We start from the raw sequence: 27399 nt of genomic DNA, 5'->3' as shown, positions 1-27399 counted from the left end.
ATTAGCACATGCCAGTCACATGCATAAAATCCGTCGGTAACGTGGCTTCACTTTGCACATTTCACCTCCCTCAGCCCAGGCTGAGGCTCATTCAGGTTGCATCGACATGAAGTGGTATGTTACTGCTCCGAAAAGAAATGGAGAATGAAAACAAACCGAGTTTCACAATCTGACACAAAATTAAACGTATCAGTCAATCTAAATGTTCGTTTTTAATTTCTGAGCCGTTTTCCTCCTTAACTTGTTTTTCTTTCCCTAATGATGCATACCCTACTGCCGGCATAATTGAACAAACCAGCATGTGAAATTATTATGGAGAATGCTACTGTTCTCTAAAAACGTTGTTACATATTGATTCCACTCAATTACCATGGCAATGACAATGTACTATTCCTTTGAATATTCCGGGGGGATAAAATGACAGTCCAAAAGTTGTTTGCAAATTACATATTTTTTTTTTATAATCATTAGATTTAATGAAAAATGTAGCCTGCTTCGTGCCGCCCAAAGAGTGAAATGGATTGCCACGGTTAACATGGCAGAAACGTAGTCAATTATTAAAAACCGATCAAGGACAGTAAACGTTATTTATTAATCACGCTTTAAGCAGTGGCGAGGCGAGCAGCTAGGCTGCGATACAGTCTGTGGTATAAATGTGAGCGCACGCGGGGCAAATTGGTATTGGCTTTATTCTTTCAAGATGGAGTTTCCAATCCTCCTAGGACTCCTTGGCGCCTGCGCAGTTGGTTCAGCCCACAATTCAGAAAGAAGGTACGGTACACTAGAATTCTTAATATCGATTTTAATTCGCACTAGGTGAAAAAACTTCTAATTTGTCACCTTTACTCCAAAGAACAAACATTGCTCCTATATGACAGGTATAGGAGGCTTTTTTTGTAAACATGGCTGGCATGCTGCTGTTTTGCTCCAGTTTATCTCACTTTTCCTTGCCCATGAATTATTAAAAGACAACGAAAATATACACCCGTGACACCTCTCTTCACGTGGCTGTTAAAGAATTACAAAAGTTTGATCCTGAAATTGTCATGCAACGAAATCAAGCAGCAAGAAGTGAGCTCTGATATATTTAGTTCCCAAAACAAAGTATTTCTGCAAAATCAAGTAGTGATAATGCCTTTTTCGACTTGGGACTGTGAGATAACACTCATTAGAAATATGATGCATGCCTGACAGTGTTTCTGTGTCACAGTACATACATGCCCACAGACCTGATTAAGACTTCCAATTTTGTAAGCCAAAATGGCTTTATTTTAGCTGTCTCCGACCTAATATTGCTTCTGCGTCCATGCAAGTCAATGAGGAGAATCCATTCCCCAGATTTTATTTTCAAAATCTCCCACTTTCCCCTTTTAAAATGTCGCCTTCTACGGGGTGCCAAACAATGATTATTTGAGAAACTATTTCGGTGTGTGCTCTTTTCCCTTTTGTGTGGAAATCCTCGTGATTACTTAATGCAGCATCCTCCTCGTTTGTACGAAAGTAAGTCCTCCGCGATAGATAACTTTACCACACAGAATTTCTTTAGAGGCGCGGATTTAGGCCTCCTCAATACATTTTTCTGATGGTTTCTCAAAGTAAGGTCAAGTTGTGTTATGAATGTGCCACACATTGTGGTAATGGAGGAGTTCTGATACCAATGCCTCCTTTGTATAGCGCATCGATCGCATCACGTTGGTTTTCAGTAGAGTGAGCTATTTGTTTATTTATAAAACATCATTTTCTATGCTGCAAAGAGCGGTAAAATTCTTTAGGGAAAATTGTCCCCTTCAGAAGAATACGTTTAATAATTTACTGAGTGAGAAACATCTGTTTTTCTTAATTCACACACCCTCTAAAATTATGAGTCATCTATCCAACCTTGAGTTCTGAGGTCAGACTAGCAGGAGTAGAGTGAATCAGTGCTTTATTTGTAAAAAAAATATATATATATAAGAGCAGGTGACCTAAATGTTTCTTAGGAGGCTGCTGCCCACTTCCATCCCTGGCACCACCCACTCCTCATAGAGAACGTCGAAGCTAGAATGCAGTGAGCAAGAGAAGACAGCAAGACAGTCTCCCTAAAGGAGCGTTCACTGGGGGTTTCTCCCCCCCACCAGAAGTTTTTTTTTTCCTAAGCACTTTTATGTATCAAAAGCTCTGTAATTATTTTCTCACGCATTCCCAGAGACACAAAATGAAAACATTTAAATTGGCAGATATTTGCCCATCACTGTGTGCTCTGCAGAAAGGCCACGGATTGGATGAGCAGGTAGAACCTTTATGGCACAGAGACTGGCACTACCAGAAAGCCTCACAGCCTTCAGACTCTAAATTCAAGAATTCAAGGAAGAGACCTGGATTGGCGCAGCCAGGAAGGTGTGGACCTGGGAGACTTGGCAGGGCTGTGGGGAATGCAGGCAGATGCCAATGGCTGCTCTTCCTGATGTCTCCTGCCTGCATAAGCAGGGAATAAGTTCATAACTTTTGATAGCTTACACCTCGAGAAAGGTTAGTGTGGACCCTTGGTAGGTGCTAGACATTCCACGTACTGTGACTGCAAACAACGGTCACAAAGCATTGGTGGATTCCCTTGTGAACATCTAAGGGGAGCAGTGCAATTTGGCCCTGTGCTTTCCCTTGCAGTTTCCAAGTTATCGCAATGCTTGCATCGTGGTTTATGATGGCTATAGTGAATTGCAGTACACTGATGAAAAGCCCAAATTCAGTTCCAACTGTATATTTGCAAAGTAAGCCGTCTGTGCATCACGCACAACATTTCGAAGTGGCAGTGCGAGTCGCAAATGCGTTTGCGACTCAAAATATCAACATTGTGATTCATTGTGAATCACAAGAATAAGGAGGAGACAAAGAGCTGTTGCTCCTTAGCTTGCGATTTGCTGAGAGGCTTTTTGCGACTACTGTACATCTAAAAAGTACACTTAATGATGTCACATTTAGTTCTTTATGAGGATTGCAGTAGTAGTTACTGCTAATACATGCAATTACACGCATGTACAAATGTGCCCTTCTCCACGCCTGTGTTTGCTCGTGATACAACATTAAAGCTAGACGTGCTGGCTTTGTCAGCTCTTATTTTGTCTTGCAACGTTATTCCCTTTATAGTGCAGAGATCGAGGTCTCCATCTCTGCAATACCCGTCATCATTGAGATCTGTGTTGATAGTCTCAGCGGAGAGGCTGCCGATTGAATGGACACAGATCTGACCTAGGCCTTCGATACCAGTTGTGTGTAAATCCTGATTTGGACTCTAATTGGAGTTACTGAACAAATCAGGATTACAACTTGCAAAAAGGCCAGCACGTCCTGGATCTTTCCTAGAAATAGTTTGCCAGTGAAAAGCAGGCAGAATGGATCCAGTGAAAAATGCTTAAAATGAGAGAAAAATCTGCAAAAAAGTGGTGCACCAACGTTGATTTTTGTGCTTATTCTGTATTCGAAGGGTGGGAATTTGAAATGGGATGGCAATAATGCGCCAATAACGACCAAGCTGAACAGTCAGGGCAATTCCAGGTGCAATAAGATCACACCAGCTTAACACAGGCCTGGCCATTATCCTCTTTGCTTTATCACCTGAGCAGACATAAAGTAGGTTGGCTGAGGTGTAATTTGGGAATGTTTACAGGAAAGTTCTCCAACCATCAACATATCATGTTAAGGAGGCTTTCTAATTAACTTCACAGAGGAGGACGGTGAGGATCTATGCCTATGATTAAATCTATAACTTCCAGGTGGGAAACTGCCCTTTATTGACACCTGCTTCTTCTACAAATGTACTGTACATTTACCTTCCTCATGAGCAGCCCCTTATATGCTGATTGTTAGACCTGGCATCATTGGCATGGGTTTCCCCTGTATTTTTGCCTTTACCCCTTGTATTTTTGCTGTGTGTTGGACTCCGTTTTGCTGGTCTAGATGCTTTGGGCACTTTGCCACTGCTGTTCAGTGCCAAAGTGCAAGTGCTCCCTTTGTAAATTATCATTAGGGATTGGTGTTTCCATGATTGGCTGATTTGATTTACTAGTCAGTCCCTAGTACAGTTCACTGTGTGTGCCCGGGGCCTGTAAATCAAATGCTGCTAGTGGGTTTGCAGCACTGATTGTGCCACCCACAGAAGCAGCCTGTAAATGTAACTCTGGCCTGCCATTGCAGAGCCTGTGTGCAGTCTGGTACTACCATGCCAACCTGGCAATTGCACCAACTTGCCAGGCCCTAACCTTCCCTTTTCTTACATGTCAGTCACCCCTAAGGTAAGCTCAAGGCACCCCTGTGGGCAGGGTGCAGTGTATGTGAAAGATAGGACACGCCCTGGTGTGTGTGGCATGTCCTGATAGTGAATTACTGCCAATTTAGTTTTTCACTATTGCAAGGCTACCTGTTCCCATAGGATAGAATGGGGAGTTTGTTTATAACATCTTATACACATAACTGCCCCTGGGAACAAGGTAGGAAAATAAAGTTTAGTATGCCTGAACTCAGAATGTTGAAATGCATCTTTTAGTGAGGGTGATTTTTACATTCTGTGTTTGAAAATACCACTTTTAGAAAGTAGGTATTTTCTTGCTTAGCCATCTAGTGTGCCTCTGCCAGGTTTTTGTATTGCATGTCTGGCTTTTGGATGACAGGGACTGGGGAGGAACAGCAGCTCCAGAGAGCCTGATGAGTCAGTGCTGGGCTGAATAGACCTGGGTTGTTTTTAGAGTAGGGGGCGGAGATTTCCTTTCACCTGAATGGGCTTGGTCTGCCAAGGACAATGAGGTCTCCACCTCCTGCCAGGAAGCTGCACCAGAGAGGACAGGACCGGTTTGGACTGAGCACAGGGCTTCTCTGCCACCAGAGAACAAAGGATTTTGTGATATAAATATTGGGGCCCAGACCCCAGAACTTAAGATCATTTCTGGGAATCAAGAGGAACCTTTCCAAGGAGAAGAGCTGGAGAAGCTGTGGAGGAATACTGCCCCTGTGCTGTTTGCTGTCTGGGGTTGGCCTGCAGTGGCTACTTGCTGCCAAGGAAAGGAGAAAAGGACTTTGCTGTTTGCTGTGTCCCCTGCTTGAAGAAGATCTCTAAAGGCTTGAAACTGAGCTTGCCTCCTGTCCTGAAGTCTCAGGGACACAAAGACTTCACCATCAGCTCCCCTGAACTGCCTTGCTGGGAGTTCTGACCTGCATAGAGGTGCGTGCTGTTGTTTTGGACCTCTAGAGACTGTTTTCTGCTGGGAGCTGGAAAATCAACGCAACACCGAGAAGCGTGACGCATCCGTACCTAATTCCGATGCATCGCCGAAGACACCATCGCAGCGCCTGCCGTGGCTCGAGAAATCACCACATCTAGTGCAACGATATGCAAGATCACCGCACCGATTCCGACGCAAGCCCTGCTGTGCGGCTGCAAGAATCCACGCATCGTCCCGAATTGTCGCATCGCATGGAGGCGCCAAGTCTGTTGCATCGTTGGGGGACGCAGTAAGAAAGCAATGCATCACCTCTCCACGCTGTAAGAAACCGACGCATCACCTCCTCTCCAGGAAAGAACCGATGCATCATCTCCCCAGCGCTGCAGTAAGGAACCGAAGCATCACGTCCCCCGGAGCAAAGAACCGACACATCACCTTCCCTGAGTGTAAGGAACTGATGCATCATCTTCCCAGTGGCCCGTTTTGTTTGTTTGTGTGACGCATCCCAGGTACTTTGAGAGAAAAGTGTTGCATCTGCAATTTGCTTTGAACCAAACAATTTCTACCATCTGAAAGTCATATTTGTATTACTGTATTGTGGATTTTTGTCGTTTGGACTTGTTTTGGTTTAGATAAAGATCACTTATTTTTCTAAAATGGTCTGGTGTCCATTTGTAGGGTTTTCACTGTATTACTGTATGTGTTCACAAATGCTTTACACACTGCCTCTGAGATAAGCCTGTCTGCTTGTGCCAAGCCACCAAGGGGGTGAGCAGGGGTTATTTTAGAAGTGTATCCTCCTTACCCTGACTAGAAGCAAGGGTCCCTTTTTGGACAAAGGTACCTACCTCTGCCAACTAGAGACCCCCATTTCTAACACTGATCATATGGATCATCTGAGTAGAGTGATTGGATTATTGGGAGCTATGCACAACACGTACTTTCTCACATTCTTCCACCTTTTTCAGCCACCTTTCCCAATTATTTTTTTTTTTAAACCAGATAGTAGGTGTTGTGTCACCTTGCTGCACCTCCCTCGAACATGCCTGCTTCTGGTAATAATTTTCAGTTTGAGCCTACCAGACAGCACAACCTGTTTAGATGCAAAAAACCTTTTGCGGGCTTATCTAGGGCCTCATTACGATGTCGGTCGGAAAGCAATCCGACCGACTCCTTGTCGTAATCGGTTCCGACCGACTCGCAGTCCACGAGTCTGACCGACTGGTTACGATACTTCCTAACACCATTCAGAAAGTTTTCCACTGACTTCAATGGGAGTTTGTATTACGACCAACAACACAGGCTCGCATTGAAAAAAGGGGTGGTTGCAGAAAACCTTGCACCCTATCGCAGGCACCCCATGGTGCCTGCCACAATGTGCATGGTTTTAAAGGGGGGTCCCATGGGTACCCACACGGGCCCCAACCGGAGGCCTCAGGGTGAAGGGGGGGCCTGCTATGGGCCCCCAAAGTCAGTTTCCGACAGCAGTCCTGTGTCGTACAGACTGATTCGGAAAGGCTGTCCGAATACAACATCGTAATACGGCGGTCGGAAATGCGGTCCGTAGAGCTGTACGATACGACTCCAACTGACTCGGAGTCTCCAAATGTCGTTTGGAACTGATTCGAAATGACTGAACGGTTACCTTTCCATCATAATCACTCGGTCGGAAATGATTCTGAGTCAGTCGGAAGCATAGGTTTCGACACGGTTTAGGAGATTTCAACTGCTGTTCGGAGCCTTCCCGACTGACATTGTAATGAGGCCCCTAGAACGCACAGGGGCTTCCAGTTCCACCTTTTGTGTACCATTCATGGGATTTATTGCCACTCTCATTTGTTTACTTATTTGATGACTTTCCTTTTCCATCTTAAGTTTGTCCCTCCCCTGGAGCAAAGCATCTTTACCATCTCTCTGATTGTCTTGCTTCTATCCTTCCACTGTTCACTTTTAGGGAACTACCGTTTTCTTTCTGCTTAAGTACTTCATGAAAGTGGAAGTGCTTTTCATCTCTTTCCCTCATGTGGTTCTCCCCCACCAAATGCCCAGTCCCGCGCTCTATGCTTCTGCCTCCCCTGTGTTGTGAGCTCTTTCGTGAGTTTCTCACACTGCAAAACTCCCTTCCACCGCTCTTCATGTTGGGTTCTCGTTGATTTGCTTACTTCCTTGTGTTGTTCTCCCTTGAGTGCTGATTTTCACCTCCACCTGCCCGCTCCCTGTTGCTTCCCTCACCAGCTCCTCCACTAATCCCCATGTCTACATTTTGCACATTGTTTTTTTTTGTAGATGACCAGGTAGCAAATTTCTGCCGACCCCTCTGCTTTACAAGAAGCACATTCATACTGATTTTGAAAAAATATATATACCAATCCATCTTGAACTAGTCAATAAGTTAAAAAAATGGCGCCCACGTCATTTAGTAGGAGCGATGCGAAATAACGAACTCACGTACCTGCAAAAATGATATGCCTGCTGCAGTCACATCCTTCCGCCTTTTTTCTATGTACTTTTGGCCATGCTGTACAGCATGGCCAAAAGTCATCGGCAAAAAGCAATGGGTTCCTGTCACAATCACGGGACCTAGTTGCTTCACCAATGGTGTTTTAAAAGCTGAATACGTGATATCTTCCAATGCGAGATTGTGTTTCATGAACCGAAAGAAAACAGCAGCTTAGTGATGCCATCTAGTTGTGCCACTTAATTACTAGAAATGGCCCAATAAATGGCTTTTTTTCACTGATTAAACAACGAACACTTCAGCAGACAAAATCATATCTTGCATGGAATACTGACGCTCCTTGCTTGCACCATTCCTGCCTGCCATAGTATCCCACCAACCTCAGCAGGCCTCATTTCCAAAAAAGAGAAACAACTGACATCCTATCACCCGTCGCAACTTCCTTTGGGCCTCTGCCTCTCTATCCAAGGGAAATGATTTCCAATAAGAGGGTGGAGAGAAGGGGACATACTAGTTGCATTTCTGTCAGAACCTCTGCTACCATGGCATTTTCTTTCTTCGTCTGCCTGGTTCTGCTCTGACCAATAGGAGGCAAGGGAGATGGTGGTTGGCAGCAATAGAGATGGGTGCCTGCCACACGGTACAGGGATCAACAAGGGGGAACACCTTGGCCCCCAAATGGAAGCCGCAAACAGAAGGGGCCCCTGCAAGGGGCCCCCAAACTCGCTTTCTGACAGGCTTTCCATGTCGTAAAGCATGGCATTGAAAGCCTACCAGAAACCAAGCATCGTAATCCGGACGGTGTAAAGCGCCGTCCATATGGAATATGGGCAGGTCTCCGACTGGCCGACGGGCTCCTTGAGCCCGTCGGGATCCAGCCGGAATGACCGGCCAGTTTCACTTCCAACCGCCTAATTGTAATTAGGTGGTCGGAAGTGAAACCGACAATCTCGGTCGGAAAGTCTCCGTCCTAAGGTTTGAGGCTTTCCGACTGAAATCGTAATCGGCCCCTTAGTGTTGTTTGGGTAGGAAGGGCCTGTAGAACCTTAAGGAGAGTGTAATATTTAATGGTGGGGGATGAGTTAGAGTTTATTGTTAGAATATCGCTTAAGGATACCTAGCATGTGTGGCTAAGCCAAGAGATTCTTACCAATTGGGAGGCCTTTTTCATAAACGTGTGCTTCAGGAGAGGCCCATCTCTCCAGGAAGGGCATGTGAGAACCGCAATGCTGCATCTGCACTGTGGCGCATATTCAGGCTTAAGTTCTAGCACAATGTAGACTAGTGGGGATAGTGACTGTTTTCAGTACACACCGCCGGTTGTTCCTTGGCTATTCACACTCGTCTTCTACAGAAAGAAAGGAGAAGAGGTATGTAATGCTGTTTGCATTAAATTGCTTATATAGAGCTCAGTGATGCAAGAAAGGGCAATGGCACAACGCAAAATGATGGGGCCCCCTGCAGAATGTAAGGAGGGGCCCCTGAGTCTCTCCGACGTTCATTCGCCTTTGGATAAATAGGGGCCCCTGAAGATTTGGGCCCCCTAAAGGGCTTGGGCCTCCTGCACAGCAGGGGGGGATGTTTTTTTAGACCCCTGTGGGAATCTACTGTCGAAATACCCATAATTTTAAATAGGCAATTTAAATGCAACTAGCAATGAAAGCAAGCTGTCCCTGTTGTGTGTTGTAAATGTACAGGAGCGATTAAAGCCTTGTTTTACATAGGGTCAAATGACTGCACTAAAATATTGCACAGTTGTTAGTTTAGTACCGGACCATAACTCACTAATTGCCAGGCCATGTTGGGAGGGCAAATGAGAGCACTTCCTTGTCGGAACATTGAACACATGGTAATAACAACACGACTACTAGTCATCACACTCCTACAAGTGTGACAATTCGGACTATTTCAGGCCTCCAAAGCTATAAGAATGACTTAATAATTACCTGTTGTTGTGGTCATCTCTAAATTAGTCCGACGTCGCCACCTTGTTGCAGACTGTCACATGCATTGGTGTTGACAATTAAGTGCTGGTGCCGAGCACCAGAAGCCGTCTGCTCAAATGAAGCACTTTACCTGCACTTTATTCTGTCTGATTAGGCTTAAATGGCTTGGTTTCTTTGTTGGACTAACACTCACTCGAAGGATTAGATGAGCAGAAACATGGCTTCAGAGGGCACATTTTTAAAATATGAAATGTTAAAAGATATTTGTACAGTACTTTATAGTCATGCGTGTAGCCTGGCAGTGTTTTGAGGTTTGGATACCTTCAGACCCATGTATTTAAGATGTGTGTACATTGACAAGAGCCCATTTTCTATTTGAGTAGGATTACCAGTAGTATTAGCACAATTAATATTTCATGCATATGTCTGCATTCAAGCGAGTGAATGCTTTTTGATGTGTGTAGTTGCCGATCTTGTCAATTTGAATATTTGGTAGCTGAAGGACAGGTATGTGCATTGCTCTGCTTGAGGTACGTGCTTGAGGTCATTGAGATTATGGTGTTCATCTTTTGTCCGCATTATCTCTTTAAATCCGTCTTATTGTGTGTTGCTGGTGAGTGTTGGTTTGCTGTGTTATGTCTTCCCTTGTATATTTATGATGGTATGCGAAGGGTGGAGTGATGTTGTGAGCATTGTCAGGTCCAAGTACATTGTACCTCTGACCTGAGTTAGATGTGTGTACATTTTTCTAGCTATTGTATTCTGGTGGAAGTTGTAAGCCTTGTTATATTATGGTTGGGATTGGTATAGGGTCAGTGGTGCCCAGGTATACGGAGTATCTGGTCTGTGTTGAGCATGTGTGCTCAGTGTTGTGCCGCGTGTGCCATGTTGGATGTTATCACTTACCTAGTGAAACAGATTGTTGTGCAACTTCGGTATTTGCATTTTTTCAACTTTGCAATTCAAGTGAAGCTCTGGGAATTTGTGCAAATGTGTGAGTGTTAGTCATTATTAAGTAAGCTATCGTGACCTTCATCACACCCTTCTATATGTAACACCAGAGCTGAGCGGAGACTGTTTCGAATGCCTAATGTGTTATGCTGAGTTTTGATTTTTGGGGGCTGGAAGTTGTGTTGCTGTGAACGTGCTGATACACACCTGTACGTCGTATATGCAGTGTGTTAGATGTGTGGTAGGTGTCCTGTCGAAGGTTTCAGGTTAGATGCAGCTAGATGTGTAAAGATACACTTCTTACTGGGAAGAACTCATTTCAGACCTGCTACTCTCCCACTAAGTGGCTGTTGCAGAATCCACGGGCAGTTCATGTTCCTTTAGTGAAATTATTATTTCTAGATAGCCTTTCTTTGCTTTTCGCATTATTCTATTTAAAACCAGATTACACACTAGCTGGTGGGCCTTCCAGGAAGGGTGAAATGTAAATCCTAATTCTGACAGTGCTGCTAAACGGTTAAGTAGCAGTAAGGTATGCAGGAGAAGGATAACCTAATGGTACAAAATACATAAACATACATGTATACATGTTCAAACAGGCCCTGGGCCCTGATGTTGACATTTTCGCGATCCTGCAGTTCCTTGGAACAGATTGCATGGGCGAAAATGAGCTTTTATCCTTAATTTGTCAGGACTGACTTCTTTCACGCGTGAGGGCGCTTATGAAAAATGGATTCCTCTCTTTCATACCCTTCACGAATGAAATATGGTACTGCCGGCTCACCTGCGTGCAATGACAGTAGAAGTGCTGGAGATATATTCGATGAAACAGTAACATATGATAGACCTTGCTTATTTCTACTATTTGCCGCTAGATGGCGCAAGGAGATCTTGAAAAGCATAGAATTGTTTCCATTTCATGTGCTCTCACACCCCAACCGCTTGAAGTATATTTCATTTCCCGATTCTGTTTAACTGTACTTTCAAGTGGATTTTCTGTATGGACAATTCTTTTTTTGAAATTAATGGAGATGTTTTTATTTCTTTTATCCCAATGCCGATGTAAAGTTTTAAATATGACGTCTCTGATACCAATACTGACAGACGAGAAGATGGAGCCGCAGAGGTACGTGATCATAAAAGAAATATCACAAAACTGTCACAGTCATCATAGTTTGGTTGCCATATTTCTGCGCCTGTTTTTCATGGAAGCATGTTTTGCTGTGTCTCAATAAATGCAGCCATTGATCCAGTAGTTGTGCTTTTGTGCTAGAAAAGACAAAAAAACACAATTAATAGAACCAAACGTATGGCTTTTGTAAACTGGAACCACACTGGTCATGAAACATACGCATACACAACAGAACATAGACAAAGTATAACACATTTAAAGACAACCATTTTTATCGAAATCCAACAAGCAACCAAGCACCAATACACACACACCAATAACCATGATGTCATCAATGCACAAAGTTCAACATTCATGCAAAACACCGTGCAGTAGAGCAGTGAATGATGTGGAATGGAGGCACATATATGATATATCGGGGGATCTAGTGAAGCCTAAGGCGCTGCACACTTGGGGCTGTATTAGATACAGCGCCCCGGGACGCAACAAACATGTGTGCCCATTTTCTGTACCCCTGACAGTATGTAGTATTCAGCCGTGGCCCATGCAGGTAAGAGCGGTGGTGCCGGGTGGGGGTGGATTTCGACAGAAGTCCACATAGAAAAATTAAATAAATAATTAATTTTCTCTCATCGTCGTCTGGTAGTATTACAGACATGGCTGCAGACGCTTGTGCAGCCCCTTCTGTAGTACAGATAGTGTGGATGCAGAATGCTAGTGTTTGGGTTGGTGTAATTGCAAGTGACATGGGAGAGATCCCTACACAAACACTGTGGCAGTTTTTGAATGGACTCCATTTGACCAGACAGTTTGTTAACAGTGAATAGGTGAGGCAGCAACCGACATAGACAGAGGGTACATAGAAGTGCAATAATACATAACTTATTATTGAACATTTCAGGTCTTGGATACGGATCCCGGGAGGTGTCTGTGGTCCTCTGGTGATTCGGGGTTTCATGCTTCACAGTTCACTCAAAAAAGTTTGCAGTGCAGTTTGTAATTTGGATTCGCACACTTTAGATCCGCGTTGAGGTGTTGACGTGGCAGCTGAAAGGTGGTGCACTTGGAGGTTCGATTGTAGACCTGTTAGATAAGAGCCTGTTCATTTGGTTACTTCAGAAAACACTGCATGTTCCTTCGTCAATGATTTTCTTCAGGGTTCCTGTGCTTCTCTTTGGAGGTGTGTTCCCCACACTCCCTTTTACCCAATTAATTGTGGGGCACTGGAAAGTGGCTCCGGTCGCGGTATCTTCTTGGTAGTTAAAACTAAACTTACAGGTAGCTTATTGATAGTTTAATTTCTCTGTTTTAGGACCTAACTGGGTTAAGAGTTTGTGGAGTTGTCTTGTGATCATAGGTATGGATCGTATCAGTTTTTATCTAGGGTTTTATGGAAGCCGCCAGATTTCCTGAGACCCTGTCTCGCCTCTGTTGTATGCATGGGAGCGCCATTGGTGCATGCTGCTTTCAACCTACATGTGCATGGGACTGTGCACAGAGGGGGTGTGTCACTAGTGAGTGCTGTTGGTGGCTGCAAGGTGCTCTGAGATCATGTGTGTGTATTCTTCCCCGTTCTCAGCATGGGAAGTGCAATGTTCCCCTCCCCTGTGGTGCGAGATATCTTGAATCCAACCTTTCTCTAGAGAATCCTTTTTGGGCTAACGTTGGCTCCTTTTGTTGGGATTTGGGCACTTCCCTAGATCTCGTGTAATCTGCTTATCTCACTGATCATGAGAAAGAGGGGGTCAGAAAGTTATTCCATGGCCCCCTTTATTACTTGATCATGTCATCTTGTGGTATTCAAGGTCGGGGCTTACTGCTTATTCTGGATGGTGGATGTAAGGCCTGGTGAGGGCCATTAATTGTTAGGCCTGATACGGAGGTAAGTGCATTCAGCGTTCTTCTCTCGCCTGGAGCTGTGATGGACTTTGTGGACTCTCCTCTCCCAGGCATCCCCCTCTACCTCTGACCATGTCTTTTCAGTGCATACGGATCTGTGGTTCCCTGGCATGTGGATAGGGACTTCTAACTAGCAGATATGCTCATGTTGCTATTTTGGAGAGGCATGGCATAGCGACCAGACTTTGGAGATGTAATAAACCTGAAGGAAAGAAAAAGGAAACACCGCAGAGACAATAAGAACGTGGGGAGCCCAGGACCAAGTCCAAGAGAACTCCCCAAACTTTGCCTAGGGATGATGACTGGACCAGGACTACCTCACGATTCTGGGATGTCTGGTAACCCTGTCAAAACTCCGACTGACTTGACGCCATGCGGGTGTTTCTCAACTTATTGGTTCATGAGCGTGTGCAGTGGAGGTTTTGGGATCTTCACTATCCCAACCTGGTTCCCGACACTTGAGGACAGCATAATTTTTTAACTGGAAGGAGGCCTCCATTTGGCCGGAGGCTGCTAGTTTTTGGGGGCACTGTTAGAACTTCACGCAATGAGGGAAACATGGGTCCCAGGCCAGATGCCCAAGAATTGGGACCTTTTGATCTGGTCATTGGAACCTGTCCCATTTGACATTGGACACTGGGTCCTGTGTTCCTGTTTTTTAGTACTTGGCCTGGGAGCTGCCCTGCCCCCTCGTCAGACTGCCCTCCCCCTGGGGTGTGGTCAGCCAACCCCGTCCTGGGGATCAGCAGCCAAGTAGGGCCTGGTCTCCCGCAGGGGCTCTTCATGGCGAATTTTGGTGAGGATACCCAGTTGACAGAACATATACAGCAGTTCTGAATCCCCTACTGCAAGTAAAAGCTTGTATTCCCAACATTGTCTCGTGGCTCCTTCTGTCGGTTTTGGTGAAGTTAATTTTTGGGATATGGGTGGTATTCAATCTGGGGGGGTATCTTACTGTACATTTGGACTCTGTGTTTGTGTGAAGGCATTACCTCCCCAGACAGTTGCCCCTCCCTGCTGAGGCTGGAGGCTGTGGCCCTGGTCCCTTTGGGGCTGAGTTCTCTGTCTATGGTTGCTGTTGCCGTGTGTTTGTCCAACTACCCAATCTCTGTTGTGGTGGTTCATTGGCTGACTGACCTTCCTGCGGGTGAGTGTAGAGTGCATTCTCGTTTCCCAGGGCTAGGTTTTGTGGATGAGGGTATGGTGGTGCCTGTCCCAGGCCCATCGATCTCTGTTCGTGGTATGCTTTTAACCTGCATCTGTCTGCCAGGTGGTCCATTCTGTGACAATAGTAACATTCTCTAGGGTCTGTTGGCTGCCAACCTCCCAGGATTCTGCCTCAATAGCTAGGTTTAAACCATCTGCGTCTTTGCGGTGGAGCTCCTTTTAAGATTGGTGTCATTTGCATGCTCACGGCCAATGCGGCCCCCTCAAGGGCGGTTTTTTCAATTTGTGTTAGACAAATTTAGCAGTGTCTCTCTGGGCTTGCCCGCATTGGGGGATTGTTCTTGTGGGTCGCAGAGTGGGATATGTGTGTCTGCCTACTCATCCCATGGTCAGCCTTTCTTTCCCTGCAGTCAGTGGGGACATTTCCTTGTGGTGTGTTTCTGTCTCTCTTACATGCAGAATTATTTAAAATAGCTAAGTGTTCAGGTATCGTATTTGACAGCAGGAAGGGGGCCTTAGGCAGGGCGGACACAACCCATCGTGCCAAGCAGCCTCGTCTATGTCCCTCCCAGACGCACGGTGGTGTTGGCACGAAGGCATTGCCTGAGCCTGGTGATTCAAAAGGTGCATGGGCTCTAGCCGTTAAGGCCATTGCTTCCACATGCCTTGCCCCTGTTACTTGCCTTGTCCCAGGGAACCCAATGGATATGTGTGTTGCGTAATTGCAACTCTATATCTATTAGCTATAAAAGGTTTTGTCCTTTTAGCTGTCTCCACTAGGACGAGGTGCATGCGACGTGCCCCCATGCTGGACAAGATCTCTGATACCCCAGAGTCCTCCCATGTATGTCAAGACCGCCTCAGTGAAGGTGGTCTGGTTGGTAGGTGTTGCCTTTGCTGGTACATTTGTGATGAGGGTGCGTTTCAAGGTTATGGATCCTACGGTGGGAGCTCCTGGGAAGGAGCAAGCCATGGTCCCATCGTCGGTCAACTGCATGGTAATTTTTAGTTTGGCTAGAGAATTTTGTCCTAATAAATTAGTCAGGAAGGGGTGGGAATATAATAACTGTCCTCTCATGTGGTTTCCTCCTACCTTTAGTTTGAGGGGTTGCATGATGGGGTCCTTGATACCGTACTCGAGAACTCTTGTATAAATGTAGTGTCTTTAGATAATTTGACTATCCCTTCCCTTAGGAATTACCTCAACACCCCTGTGTCTATTACACACTTTTATGGTGTATTGTTCAAGAGCAGCATGACTACTGGTTCTTTCACTGGTTGTGTCATCATTGACAGCACTAGGTGTGTGTGATTGTGAGCCTCTTCTGCCTCAACCATCGGCTCCTGTCTTTCTCCCTTGCTTGAGTGGGCAAGCCCTGTAGTTTCACCCTCACCAATGGTTCCCTGGGGACAGGGGTCCCTTCCTCACTCCCACTAACAGTATCACTGTCTCCCTGACACTTGTGTGTGTTCGCCTGAACCTGTGGGAGTGCATGTTCTCCTCTATGTGTCGTGCGTGATAGATGGGGGGTCGAAATTATGGGAGCCCTTGCATCGAACTGGGGTTGCACTGTGACTGTTTGGGCCTGCTGGCCTGTTAGTCGCTCATGCCGGGCCTAACCGCTCGTTGCTCAGTGGAGGACTGAATTCTTCAACTGGCCTAATGGAATATCCTAATGCGGGGAGAGCGGACAAGGGCACCTCCATACCTTCATGTGGTGGGGGAGATGCTAATGCCTTGCTTGTTATCTGTGATGGAGGGCTGTAGATCTGGCCTTCCTCAGAGATGGCCCATAGTTCTAATAATGTCTCTCTCCTGTCTTTCTTTTGACCTTTGTATTTGGTTTGTACGTATAATATCATGTATTCAAGTATGTTAGTGTCAAAAGTTCCTTCCTGTGGCCAGGGAAATGCGTGTGCCTTTGTGAGTTCGTGCCATTCTTGGCAAACCTTATGAAGTTTTTTAGCCTGTAAACGGAACCTGGTTTGCATATTCGTTAATGGTGACTCCATGATAAGGTTGGTAGTTTTAATGGAAAAGATACACTTTAGCTTCTTTGGTTTAGGAGATCTTTGTTTTACCTAATTGCTTGGTGGATATGCACAGGGGTTACTGCTTATAAATATGTTACTACAAGCTCAGCTCAATTTACAGATGAATCAGCAATTCAACATAAACATTTCATAAACACAAAAAACAATCCATATGAAGAGTTGCAACATAGAAAAAGTGCAATTGTCAATAAAAACAGTTTCTGAACCATATTGACTTTTGGCATTATATATCATTTATGGGAAATAGTAGCACCCTCATATGAAACATTAGGTCATTGACAAAAACACAATACTTAAGACAAAAAACAGTTTGCAGTAATTAACAGCACCACAACATTGCATACATCTTACATCAATTTCAACAAAAAAACTGACAGAGAAAAAATTATGGCTTTGTGAAGAATCCCTTAACCCGCTCCTAGCGTGTGCTATCATGTGACCAGGGGAAGCTCTGCGCGGTACACAGGACTGAGTGAGCCTGATATTCTGTCAATTTCAGCTCCGGGACAAAGATAATAACAATAGTTTGGCGAATAACTCAAGAATCACAGGCCCCTCTTGGCCAAAACAAAAGTTACACCTAATCTCACAGGTCCAAATCTTTTTCCCTAAATGTCAGAATCACATTCAGAGGCCAATCGTACTATCTGTATGACACCCAGCAGTCCAAGTGACCAACACCTCTCACTTCTTTCAGATACTACTGGTGTTAAGAAACCAGTGGCACTAAGAAGACCCTTTTAGACTTAAAAATAAGATTGAGATGCCAACTCTGCCCAATCAGGAGAGCTTTACCACAAAAATAGCGTCCTGGAAGCCATAAAGGTCTATATAAATAAACAAATATTCACCTTTCCTAATGTGCTGACTATCGAAAAAAGGTGACTTCCACTGGATCGCCTCTGAGGCCACATGCTACTACTTAGCTAGGACATATAAATTAGATAATATGCCAGATCTCTGTCAGTGGCGGGCGCTCAGGTAATCTTTGTACACTTCTCCCTAGTTTGCCATACGCCAAATGCTTTACTAAGGTTCTGAGGTAGTCTCTTACCCTCTGTGATGAATGCTTCAGAATGCGCCTCTGCCCGCAGATTCAGCAGAACTTCCAATCAATTGCAGTGTCTGCTCACCTTCTTTTTTTTTTTTTTTTTGAAACCGTTTATTGCAATCTCAAGAATATACAAGTATGGGCCTACAACCTTCCGGCCGGCCGCTAGAATGACAGGAGCATATGACATACGTTCAAAAACACTTGGCGTTGCAGAGAAGCAAAATCAGGAGGTATCAACGTCGTGGGCCACATCACTCTGACCCCACAATACGGTTTCATTTTATACAAACAACACGAAAACCACACCCGCAAGGCAACCCGCAATCGAAAGTAACAGCACGTGCTCCCCGAATGGGGGACCCCAGCCATCCACAGGAGTCTAAAGAGGGGAAGGGGAACAGATCGAGGACTGGGGGACCTCTGTGCCCGGGGCTAAGGAGAGGAGTCAACTAAGGGGACGGGGCTGGTGAGGAAGCAGGCAGCAGTGGTGGCGCGCAGATACCCCCGCGGTAGGCGTTCCAGGGGCCCCATACTTTCACCCATGCCCCAGGCTTACCCCTCGCCACATACACCACCTTTTCTCGGAACATGCACCAATCCATGTGTTCTTTCCAAGCCGACACCGCCGGGGGCCTCTGGGATCCCCACAGTTCGGCAATGTCACGCTTAGCTATCATATATCCCAGAGTCACCCATCGCGTCTGCGGAACCGAGTAGTCAGTTGGTTCCCACACATTCAGCAGGCATCTCCTCGCTTCAGGCAGCAGCGCGACATGTGTAACCACTCGCAGGACCTCATGCACACCACGCCAGAATCGCTCCACCTTCGGGCATTCCCACAAAATATGCAAAAAAGTCGCCAAGGCACCACATCCACGCTTACACAACCCATCCTCAGCATAGCCCATACGCAGAAGCCTTGGCCCCGTCAGGTAAACCCGGTGGAGTATCTTAAGCTGGACGAAGCGAAGGCGAGCCGGTATGGCCACCTCCTTCGGAGAGGCCACCGCGGAAATCCAGTCCTCGTCGTCCAACTCCAGCCCATCGGCAACCCAAGCCTCGCGGAGGCCAGTCAGCAAGCCCAAGCAGTCATTAATCAATTTTTTGTAAATAAGGGAGATCGTGCTGTCCGGAACGTGGCCATCCAGCACTCTATCCTCCAGGGGGGAAGACTCCGGGATGGAGGCGACGTCTGGGAAGACGGAGCCCAGTGCGTGACGGACCTGCAAGTACCGAAAGTATTCACTGCCCTGCAGCTGAAACTCCGTCTGCAGCGTCTCGAATGTTTTAAAGCCCCCCCTCGTCCAGAGATCCCCCACTTTACTGATGCCTATCGTGTCCCACTTCTCGAAGCCCTTCGAGGTCCACAGGGAGCCCAATCTCTCTGACGCGTACAACGGTGATGCCCGGGTCAAACGGTCCTTCCACCCCATAGCTGCATTAGCCGCGTGCCATACTCGCACCATGACACGCGTAGGTCCCGTCAGGCGGGGGTCGGGCGCGCCAGAGTAGAGCGCTCGATTATAGTCGCCACCAGGCAGGAGCATCTTGTCCATTTCAAATGCCGGGTTTAAGGCGGGCCCGTAAAGGCCATGATTAATTGCAGCTAGCTGGGAGGCCCAGTAATACCGTTTAATATCCGGGAGGGCAATCCCCCCGTCGTACCATGGGAGCGTCAACTTCGCCAGGGCAATACGCGGCCTCCCGTCCCAGAACAGGCGGCGCTGTAGACTCTCCACCTCACGGAAGTAGCGCGCCGGGACTAAATCCATAGTGTTCTGGAGAGCGTACAGGAAGTGTGGCAACGACATCATCTTAAACAATGCCGCCCGGCCGAGCGGCGAAAGCGGCAGGCGCCGCCAGCGCGCGACGTCCTCCTTCAAGCGCTGGAGGGGGGGAAGCAAATTCCGCTCGTAGCGGGCCTCCGGGTCCAGAGTAATATAAACACCCAGGTACCGAAACCCCTGAGAGGCAATCTGGATCGGGCAGTCCCGCGGGAGGACGGGAGCCTCCCCGGAAAGCACATACACACATGATTTAGCCCAATTGATGACAAGGCCTGAGTTGCGGCCGAATGAGCGCAAAACATCAACCAGGACAATCAGTGATTTACGCGGGGAGGCTAGGTACAAAAGGATATCGTCAGCGTATAGGGACACGCGGTCCTCATACTCGGGGGTCCAACGGAGACCACGGATGGAAGGGTGCCACCGCAGCCACTCCGCCAGGGGTTCCAAGGCCAGCGCGAACAGGAGCGGCGACAAGGGGCAGCCCTGTCGCGTGCCCCGTCCCAGCTCGAATGGGACCGATACTCTTCCATTCACCACCACCTGCGCCAATGGGCCCGAATACAACAATTTGACCCAGCTGATGAACCCCGGGCCAAATCCAAACTTCGCCAGCATCGCCCAGATGTATGGCCACTCGAGCGTGTCAAACGCCATGGTGGCGTCTAAGGACGCCAATATGGCCGGCTCCCGCACAAACGGGACACGCGCGAGCACCCCGTGCAAGCGCCGCAGATTAAGGGCCGTGTTGCGATGGGGAATAAAGCCGGACTGGTCTTGGTGGACCAGATCGCCCACCACGCCGACCAGCCGGTTGGCCAGCACCTTGGCGAGGATTTTGGGCTCCGCATTCAAGAGCGAGATAGGCCGATAGGATGTAACCCGGTCTCGGGGTCTCCCTTCCTTGTGGATCACCACGATTGTAGCCAGACGCTGGTCCTGCGGGAGGGAGCCCAGCGAGTGGGCCGCCAGAAACATCGCGCGAAGGTGGGGTGCCAGTACGTCCGGTCGCAGCTTACACAACTCGATAGGGATGCCGTTCGGGCCCATGGCCTTGCCGGATGCGACCGAGCGTATGGCGAGGGCAATTTCGTCGGAGGTAGGAGCGGCATCTAACGACACCCTGTCCTCCACCGAAAGGGAAGGCAGCGCGATATCCCTAAGCAGGGCATGGGAATCCTCCTCCGAGCAAGGAGAAACCGGGGAATACACCTCGCGGAAATAATCCGCGAAACAAGAGACAATGTCTTCTGGCTCGGTGACACGCACACCATCCATCCTCTCAATCAGCGGGACCACACGACTCGCTCTCTCCTTTTTATCCAACCACGCAAGCAGTTTACCAGCCTTGTCACCCACATCATACAGTCGCCCCTGTTGCTCTCTACAGAGGCCCCTGGCCGCCTCCGTGACGAGGGCCCTATAGGCCGCCTGCTTAAGTTGTAGGACATGTAGTGCAGCATCCGTCACCCCACCCTCTAGATCACCCTCCAATTCAGCAATTTCGGCCTCCACCCGGGTCACCTCCTCCTGCTCGCGCCTCCGGGCATGGGAGATAAAGGAGAGGGCCACCCCTCTAAGAACTGTCTTGAAGGCTTCCCACAGGGAGATAGCTGAAGGGACGGACCCCACATTCTCATCGAAATACCGCTGCAAGGATTTAATCAAATCAGCGCGAATGGTGGGGTCACGCAGGTACCAGGCATTGATTGGAGCTACCCTGCCCTCCCCCCTCGGGAAGACATCAACGTGCAACAGGAGCGGGGAGTGATCTGAAATACCCCGCGCCAGATGGCGCACCTCTCCTACCCTCCCAACATAGGCCGCAGGGACAAGGACATAATCAAGCCGTGAGAGGCTACCATGGGCACCCGAGTGGAAAGTGTACTGCAGCTGCGTGGGATGTTTTAAGCGCCAGCAGTCCACCAATCCCAGTGTATCTAAGAAGCCGGACAGCCACGCCTGCGCCCGGGGGAGGTCCCTAGGGGGGTGACGATCCACGGTCCCAGAAACCACCGCATTGAAGTCCCCCCCAACCACCAGAAGCCCCCCCGGGAGGTCAAGGAGGAGGCGCCCCAGGTCTGCAAAAGTGGTAGACTGTAACCCCGGTGGGACGTACACTGATACAAAGACCACTACTTTGCCCTCTATTCTCCCCACTAAGACAGTGTAGCGTCCCCTCTCATCATGGCGCACCTCGTCTATTTCCAACGGGAGCGAGTTCTTCACCATGATGCCCACCCCCCGTGAGCCAGACGTGAAGCCCGAGTGGGCCACCAAGCGATAGCCACGCCGATTCATGGCACAAAAGGAATTACCAATAAGGTGTGTCTCCTGCAGAAAAACCACATCTGGCGAAAGTCGTTTCAAATACTGCAGGACCACACCTCGCTTGATCCTATCCCCCAGTCCATTAACGTTCCAGGACAATAAAGTCAGGTCCCTACCCCCCATCACATCCAGAAGCCATCATTCGTCCCCCCGAGAGCACCTTAAAAACACCAATACAATAAAGGGTTTGCCTTGCGGTAAAAACGAACAACACCCCACCCCAACCCACCCATCCCAACAGAACTCCCCCCTCCCTGCACCCCTGCATGAGCCCAAACAGCCCCCCCAAAGTGCAGTGTGCCTGTCGCCCCATGAATGATGAAACTAACTAGTCCCCCAGAGGAGGAGGGAGAGCCCCCAAGAGACCCCGTATTACCTCCACAGGAGGGGAACTTACACGAACAGTCAAAAAGTGACGATAATGTTGCCCAGAGCGAGGCCTACTATTAGTCCCTCAGTCCTGATCCGGCGAGCCCTCCCCTCCAACCGCGCCCCCCCCACCCCCCCGGCCCCGATCCCCGGGCAAAGAGTCCAACCAGTCCCCGGCCGCTTCGGGACGATCAAAAAAGTGCGTGCGGCCATCCACCTCCACTCGCAACTTAGCTGGAAAAAGCATCGCATACTTGAGGTTCAGGTCCCGTAGACGACGTTTGACTCCGAGAAAGCTCAGTCTCTGCTTCTGGACCGCTGGGGTGAAGTCAGGATAGAAGTTTACGTCCATATTGTCAAGTCTGACCGGTCCTTGTAGCCTAGAAGTCTGCAGGATAGCGTCTCTGTCCCGAAAGTTGAAAATCCGGGCAATGAGAGGCCTCGGAGGGGCTCCGGCCTTAGGTCTTCCTCCGGGAACCCTGTGGGCACGTTCCACCGCAAAGAATTTACTCAGCCCCCGGGGCTGGAGATGGGTGAGAATCAGGTCCTCCACAAACAGGTCCGCCGCCGCCTCCTCACGTCCCTCCGGCACCCCGACAATGCGGACATTGTTCCTCCGGGCCCGACCCTCGGAATCCTCAAGTCGACGATCCATCAGGGCGCTCGCCTGGCCAAGCCGGCGCACCTCCTTTTGGAGGGCCGCCACGTCCGTTGCGAGGCCCGAGGTGGTGTGGGCCAAAGAATCGACCCGGTCATTGGTCTTGGATAAGTCGGCCCTCACCAGGCCAACATCCACGTGGACCGAGTCAATCTTCTGCGCCAGTGTGTCAAAGCGCTGGTCCACCGAGGCCTTCATCTCGGCGATAGCGCCCATGACATCCTGCAGGGTCAGATCCGCGGGCAGAGCAGGAGCATCAGTCGGGCCCTCAGGGGACCTACGCGGCACCTCGGGAGACCCCTTCTGGAGGGTGTAGCGGTCCATGCTGTTGGACTGATGGGCTGCGCCACGGCGGGTCGATTTCACCTTTGCCCGGTCGCCATCTTGCTTTGTGGACATGGTTTCAGTCCCCAAATCGTGCCAATCACCTCGGAAAAGGCCAACAAACCAGTTCACGGGCTCCGGGGGGGGGGCAACCACAGGTCCGCAGGACGGATCACAGCCGGCGGGCCAGCAGGGCACCCCAACGAGGCCCCACCACCGCACACCGCCCCGCAACCCAACCTCGCCTACGCAGCAAGGAGGGTGCAAAAGCGAAAGTGAAAGTGCGGGGTACGCGAGTCGCCCAGCCCCGCCCGCCGCTGTTGATCACTTTGTCTCCGGATCGCCCCGCAACTCCAATCCGGGGGGCCGGCGTGGAGAAGGCCGCAAACCTCAATCGGTGCTCCCGCCGGTGTCCGAGGTCCAATTTGGAAGCGGAAAACGGGTGACACCTCAGCTCGGGCTCACCAACACAGTCCCCTCATCTAGGACAGGATATTGTCAGGATTTATGTAGGAGGTCACGGAGGTCCTCGGGAGCCTCGCACCTACGCGGCCATCTTGGTTGCGCGCTAGGCTCCTCCTCTGCTCACCTTCTTTGTTACACAAATGTGATAATTTGTCTGGGCAGGGTCCCCCTCCTAAGGCTACAGTCAGACTTGAGGTACCAATCACATCCAATGGTGGCTTGGGCAAAACAGGAACAGTTTGTTTAATTAAACAGTGTAGCCTGGAGAACAGTTACAGACATAGGGTCTGAGGACTGTCCCAATTTACAATCAATCGGCCATGGATTTTATACAGTTTGTTGCATGCCATAAAACAGTTCAGGTGATCTTTTTTTGGTAAGGAATGTGAGCCGTTTTCTGTGGAGCCATAAATGAAGGTGTTTGATGAGGAATCCAGGTGGGCCTCGACCCTATGTGGACGCAATGAGGCCAGTGAGTAATGTGTCCAGATGTCCGGCATGGGGAGCGTGTGATCACTGCGTGTACTGTGTATGCTGTGTCCTGATTAGATAAGTGTTCCTAACTTCAAGGTGTTTTGAGAATGCGTATACCCCTCCGGCCATGTGTGCTTTATTGAGGTCAATTTCCCTGGATCATTGTGGTGTCGCTACACCTATCTGTGGGGTAGATCTGCGATTTACTGCGTACATGTTTGCCGGCTACGTGCTGCCCCACATGTGATCTGCAAATCAGTGACCTCAGGCCTGTACCTCTGAGCCTGCCTGATCACGTATTTCTGAGTCGGGTTTAACATGTAGTTCATAACAGGCGAATTCGTCAAAAGAAATGCGATTTCATTTTTATACATGATTTTCTCATTATTCATACTGACATCAACTTTCTAAATATTAACAATCCTTTTGTTAATATTGAAGTGCCTTTTACTTACATTGAACACTTAACATTGTTTCAGAGGAAATGCCACATGTATTGCTAAAAGTACATTTAAGTCCTCTCACAATGCCCGGACAGACTTGGGAGGTTCTAGTTATGTACACACCACATCCAGAAAGAGATTACCTTCTCATAGCAGAAACCAGGGAAACACTCACTGAAGTTAGAAATATATATATAGACAATAAAAACACAGGTAAGGCCAATTATTCTAGAGACAATAAATACTATAATGAGGCATTGCCCAGCTAAGCAAAATGAAATACTGTTTTGGTTAGCTAGGAAAACCTATCTATTAGAAGTGATGTTACCTGATTCTACCCCTTGGGATAAACACAGAGTTTTAATATGTGCCTAGCAATGAAGATGGTACCAAATATACCACAGTGTTAGTAATTGGGAAGAGTATTCAGTACCATGTATATGAGTACACACAGCATAATATCAATTATGGTGTTGACGGAAGCATTGAAACAGATACAGGAAGAACACGGAGCTTCACCTGTAATAGATTTAGAAATACATGCAAAAGATACAAACCCATATTATATCTAGCAAATGGGATTTTTACACAAAGACTAGCACCAGAATCATATTATTTTTCACCCTTCTGACTAGGTTGAATCCAATTTGGATTTACACAATACCCAAGGCAATTCTCTGCAAGAATAATTTAACTGGTACAGTGCCTTTTGAGTGTAGTTTCATATGTTGATCAAATATACGTAACAGATGATGACTTAAATTAACATTTAAAAATTATGGACAGAATAATCACAGTGCTTTCGGCAGCAGGCGACAAGCTCAATTTAAAAAAATCTAAAATGCGCTTTTGTCTAAAGTACTGTTTTTGAGATATGAATGGGATTCCTGAATTTTAGCAAGATATATTTAGCACAATATGCTAAAATGGTGAATCTCCATTATCAATTGGTATTTACCAGAAAAGGATTAAAAAATGAAGATACAAAGACCATTGGAGGGTTAAAAAGAGATACACACTCACAATGGCACATTTACAAACACGAGACAATGCACTTGATTTAATATCACAATAGGGACCAATCAGTTGGGGTACACTTATATCTTATTCAACGAAGGACAGTCTGTGCTGATTTCCTGGAAATCACATGTGTATACATTCAACTATAACTAGAGCACCCAGGTACCTTTTCAGACTTTCCCTGCCCATTCATATTACTTTCATAACCTGTTGCATCATCTACCAGACAGCAGCCGCGGTCGGTAGTAGGAGTAACTGCAGGGCGGTGACGTGGGGAGGGGAAGGGAGAGGGTGGGGGGTAGTAAACTATGGATCACGGAGGTTTACAGGTAAGTTAACATATAAATTAATAAAACGAATTTTGTTGCGTGCACTGCATCCCCAAATGCGATGCTGTGCACGCAACAAAATTCATTTTATTAATGTATATGTTAACTTATCTGTAAACCTCCGTAATCCATAGTTTACTACCCCCCACCCTGCCCCTCCCCATGTCACCGCCCTGCAGTTACTCCTACTACCGACCGCGGCTGCCAGACAGTGAATGATGGAACCTCACAATAACTGTGCCTTTGTTCTGTTCAAGATGTGGCATTGGCCTTGGCAATTGTAATGAATTGTGTTCATATTCAAGTAATGCCAATTTTTTTTAGATTTTGGTTGTTCACTTACCCTTAAAGATGTTAATTACGTGGCCTGCATAGCCAGATCTTCATTTTGATTATTAGGAATATTACTAATTAAGTACCGATATTTGTTTCTTCCCTTTAGCTTGTGTACAGGATAACTACCACCTGGAACAGCTTGCCAGTATTGCATTCACCAGTCACCATCACATTTAAGCCAGGTGACAATGGTTTGCTGATGGAAGTGAGTGCTCCCTTTTTTGATGATCCCCAAGCTCCCCCCGGAGAATCCGGAAAGCCTTTCAATGGGCTCTGGGACTATGAGGGTGAGTTCACGTTCATCGTACCCTAGACTGTACGTTGTCAGTCAGTGGAGAACCCTTCCCTGTTGTGCCTTACTTTAACCTCAGCTAGCAATATGACCTATTTAATCGTGTTAGAGCTTTACACCTGAATTATTACTGATAGGCTAACAATAGTATTGAGAAATGCATGTTTTACCATGCTGGGTTGCAAAAGTTTGTTGAGTTTAAAATGTTACGTTGTTACGGAACACTTCACCCACTTCACCTAAAACTTAGTGGCAGTCACTACTAGGTAGTTATAGTTAGGTCTGCTTTTCCATTGACGGAGCATTTTTTGGTTTGCTAATAACTTTGGCCCAGTTTGACAAATCATTACACAACTTTCCCCAAAACTTTTCATCCACCTCAGCTTCTTCCTGAAAAAAGTTATTGAGGCGATCTGTCAAGTAGGGGCTGAGAAAAATAGAGGATCCCAAAACGTAAAATCCCCATGCATTTTTCATTGAGGCAAAAACTGTTGAACGGAATTACATCATGTTCGGCAAGAAGCTAGATGTTGGCCCAGAGATTGTGCATTTTGCGCTTTGGTGTAACTCCGTTCAGTAGTTTTAGAAAAATGAAGGGTAAAAAATAATTGTATATTTTGGCAGTTGGGCTCGCAAGAGTCTCCATGACTCTTGTGGGAGCTCCAATTTAAAAAATAGAGCATTCTAATTGCCCCGGGGAGCTTTATTTCCCTTGGG

The 27399-nt window shown here is 47.5% G+C and overlaps 1 protein-coding gene across 1 annotated transcript in view; it reads left to right on the top strand.

Annotated features, from left to right (window-relative positions):
• The first annotated feature begins 637 nt into the window (after positions 1-637).
• The window catches only part of LOC146862300 (UPF0462 protein C4orf33 homolog), an 89182-nt gene continuing 62420 nt past the window's right edge, over positions 638-27399 (top strand). Inside the window, exons 1-3 of the mRNA XM_085641487.1 lie at positions 638-771; positions 11616-11673; positions 26497-26677. Of these exons, the coding sequence (XP_085497613.1) occupies positions 701-771; positions 11616-11673; positions 26497-26677 (310 nt within the window). The 5' untranslated portion in view covers positions 638-700. The remainder of the gene's footprint in view (positions 772-11615; positions 11674-26496; positions 26678-27399) is intronic.

The sequence above is a fragment of the Triturus cristatus genome, chromosome 2_2 (genome assembly GCF_964204655.1).
Source record: "Triturus cristatus chromosome 2_2, aTriCri1.1, whole genome shotgun sequence".
Taxonomy (NCBI): Eukaryota; Metazoa; Chordata; class Amphibia; order Caudata; family Salamandridae; genus Triturus; species Triturus cristatus.
This window is presented reverse-complemented; position numbering and strand designations above follow the sequence as displayed.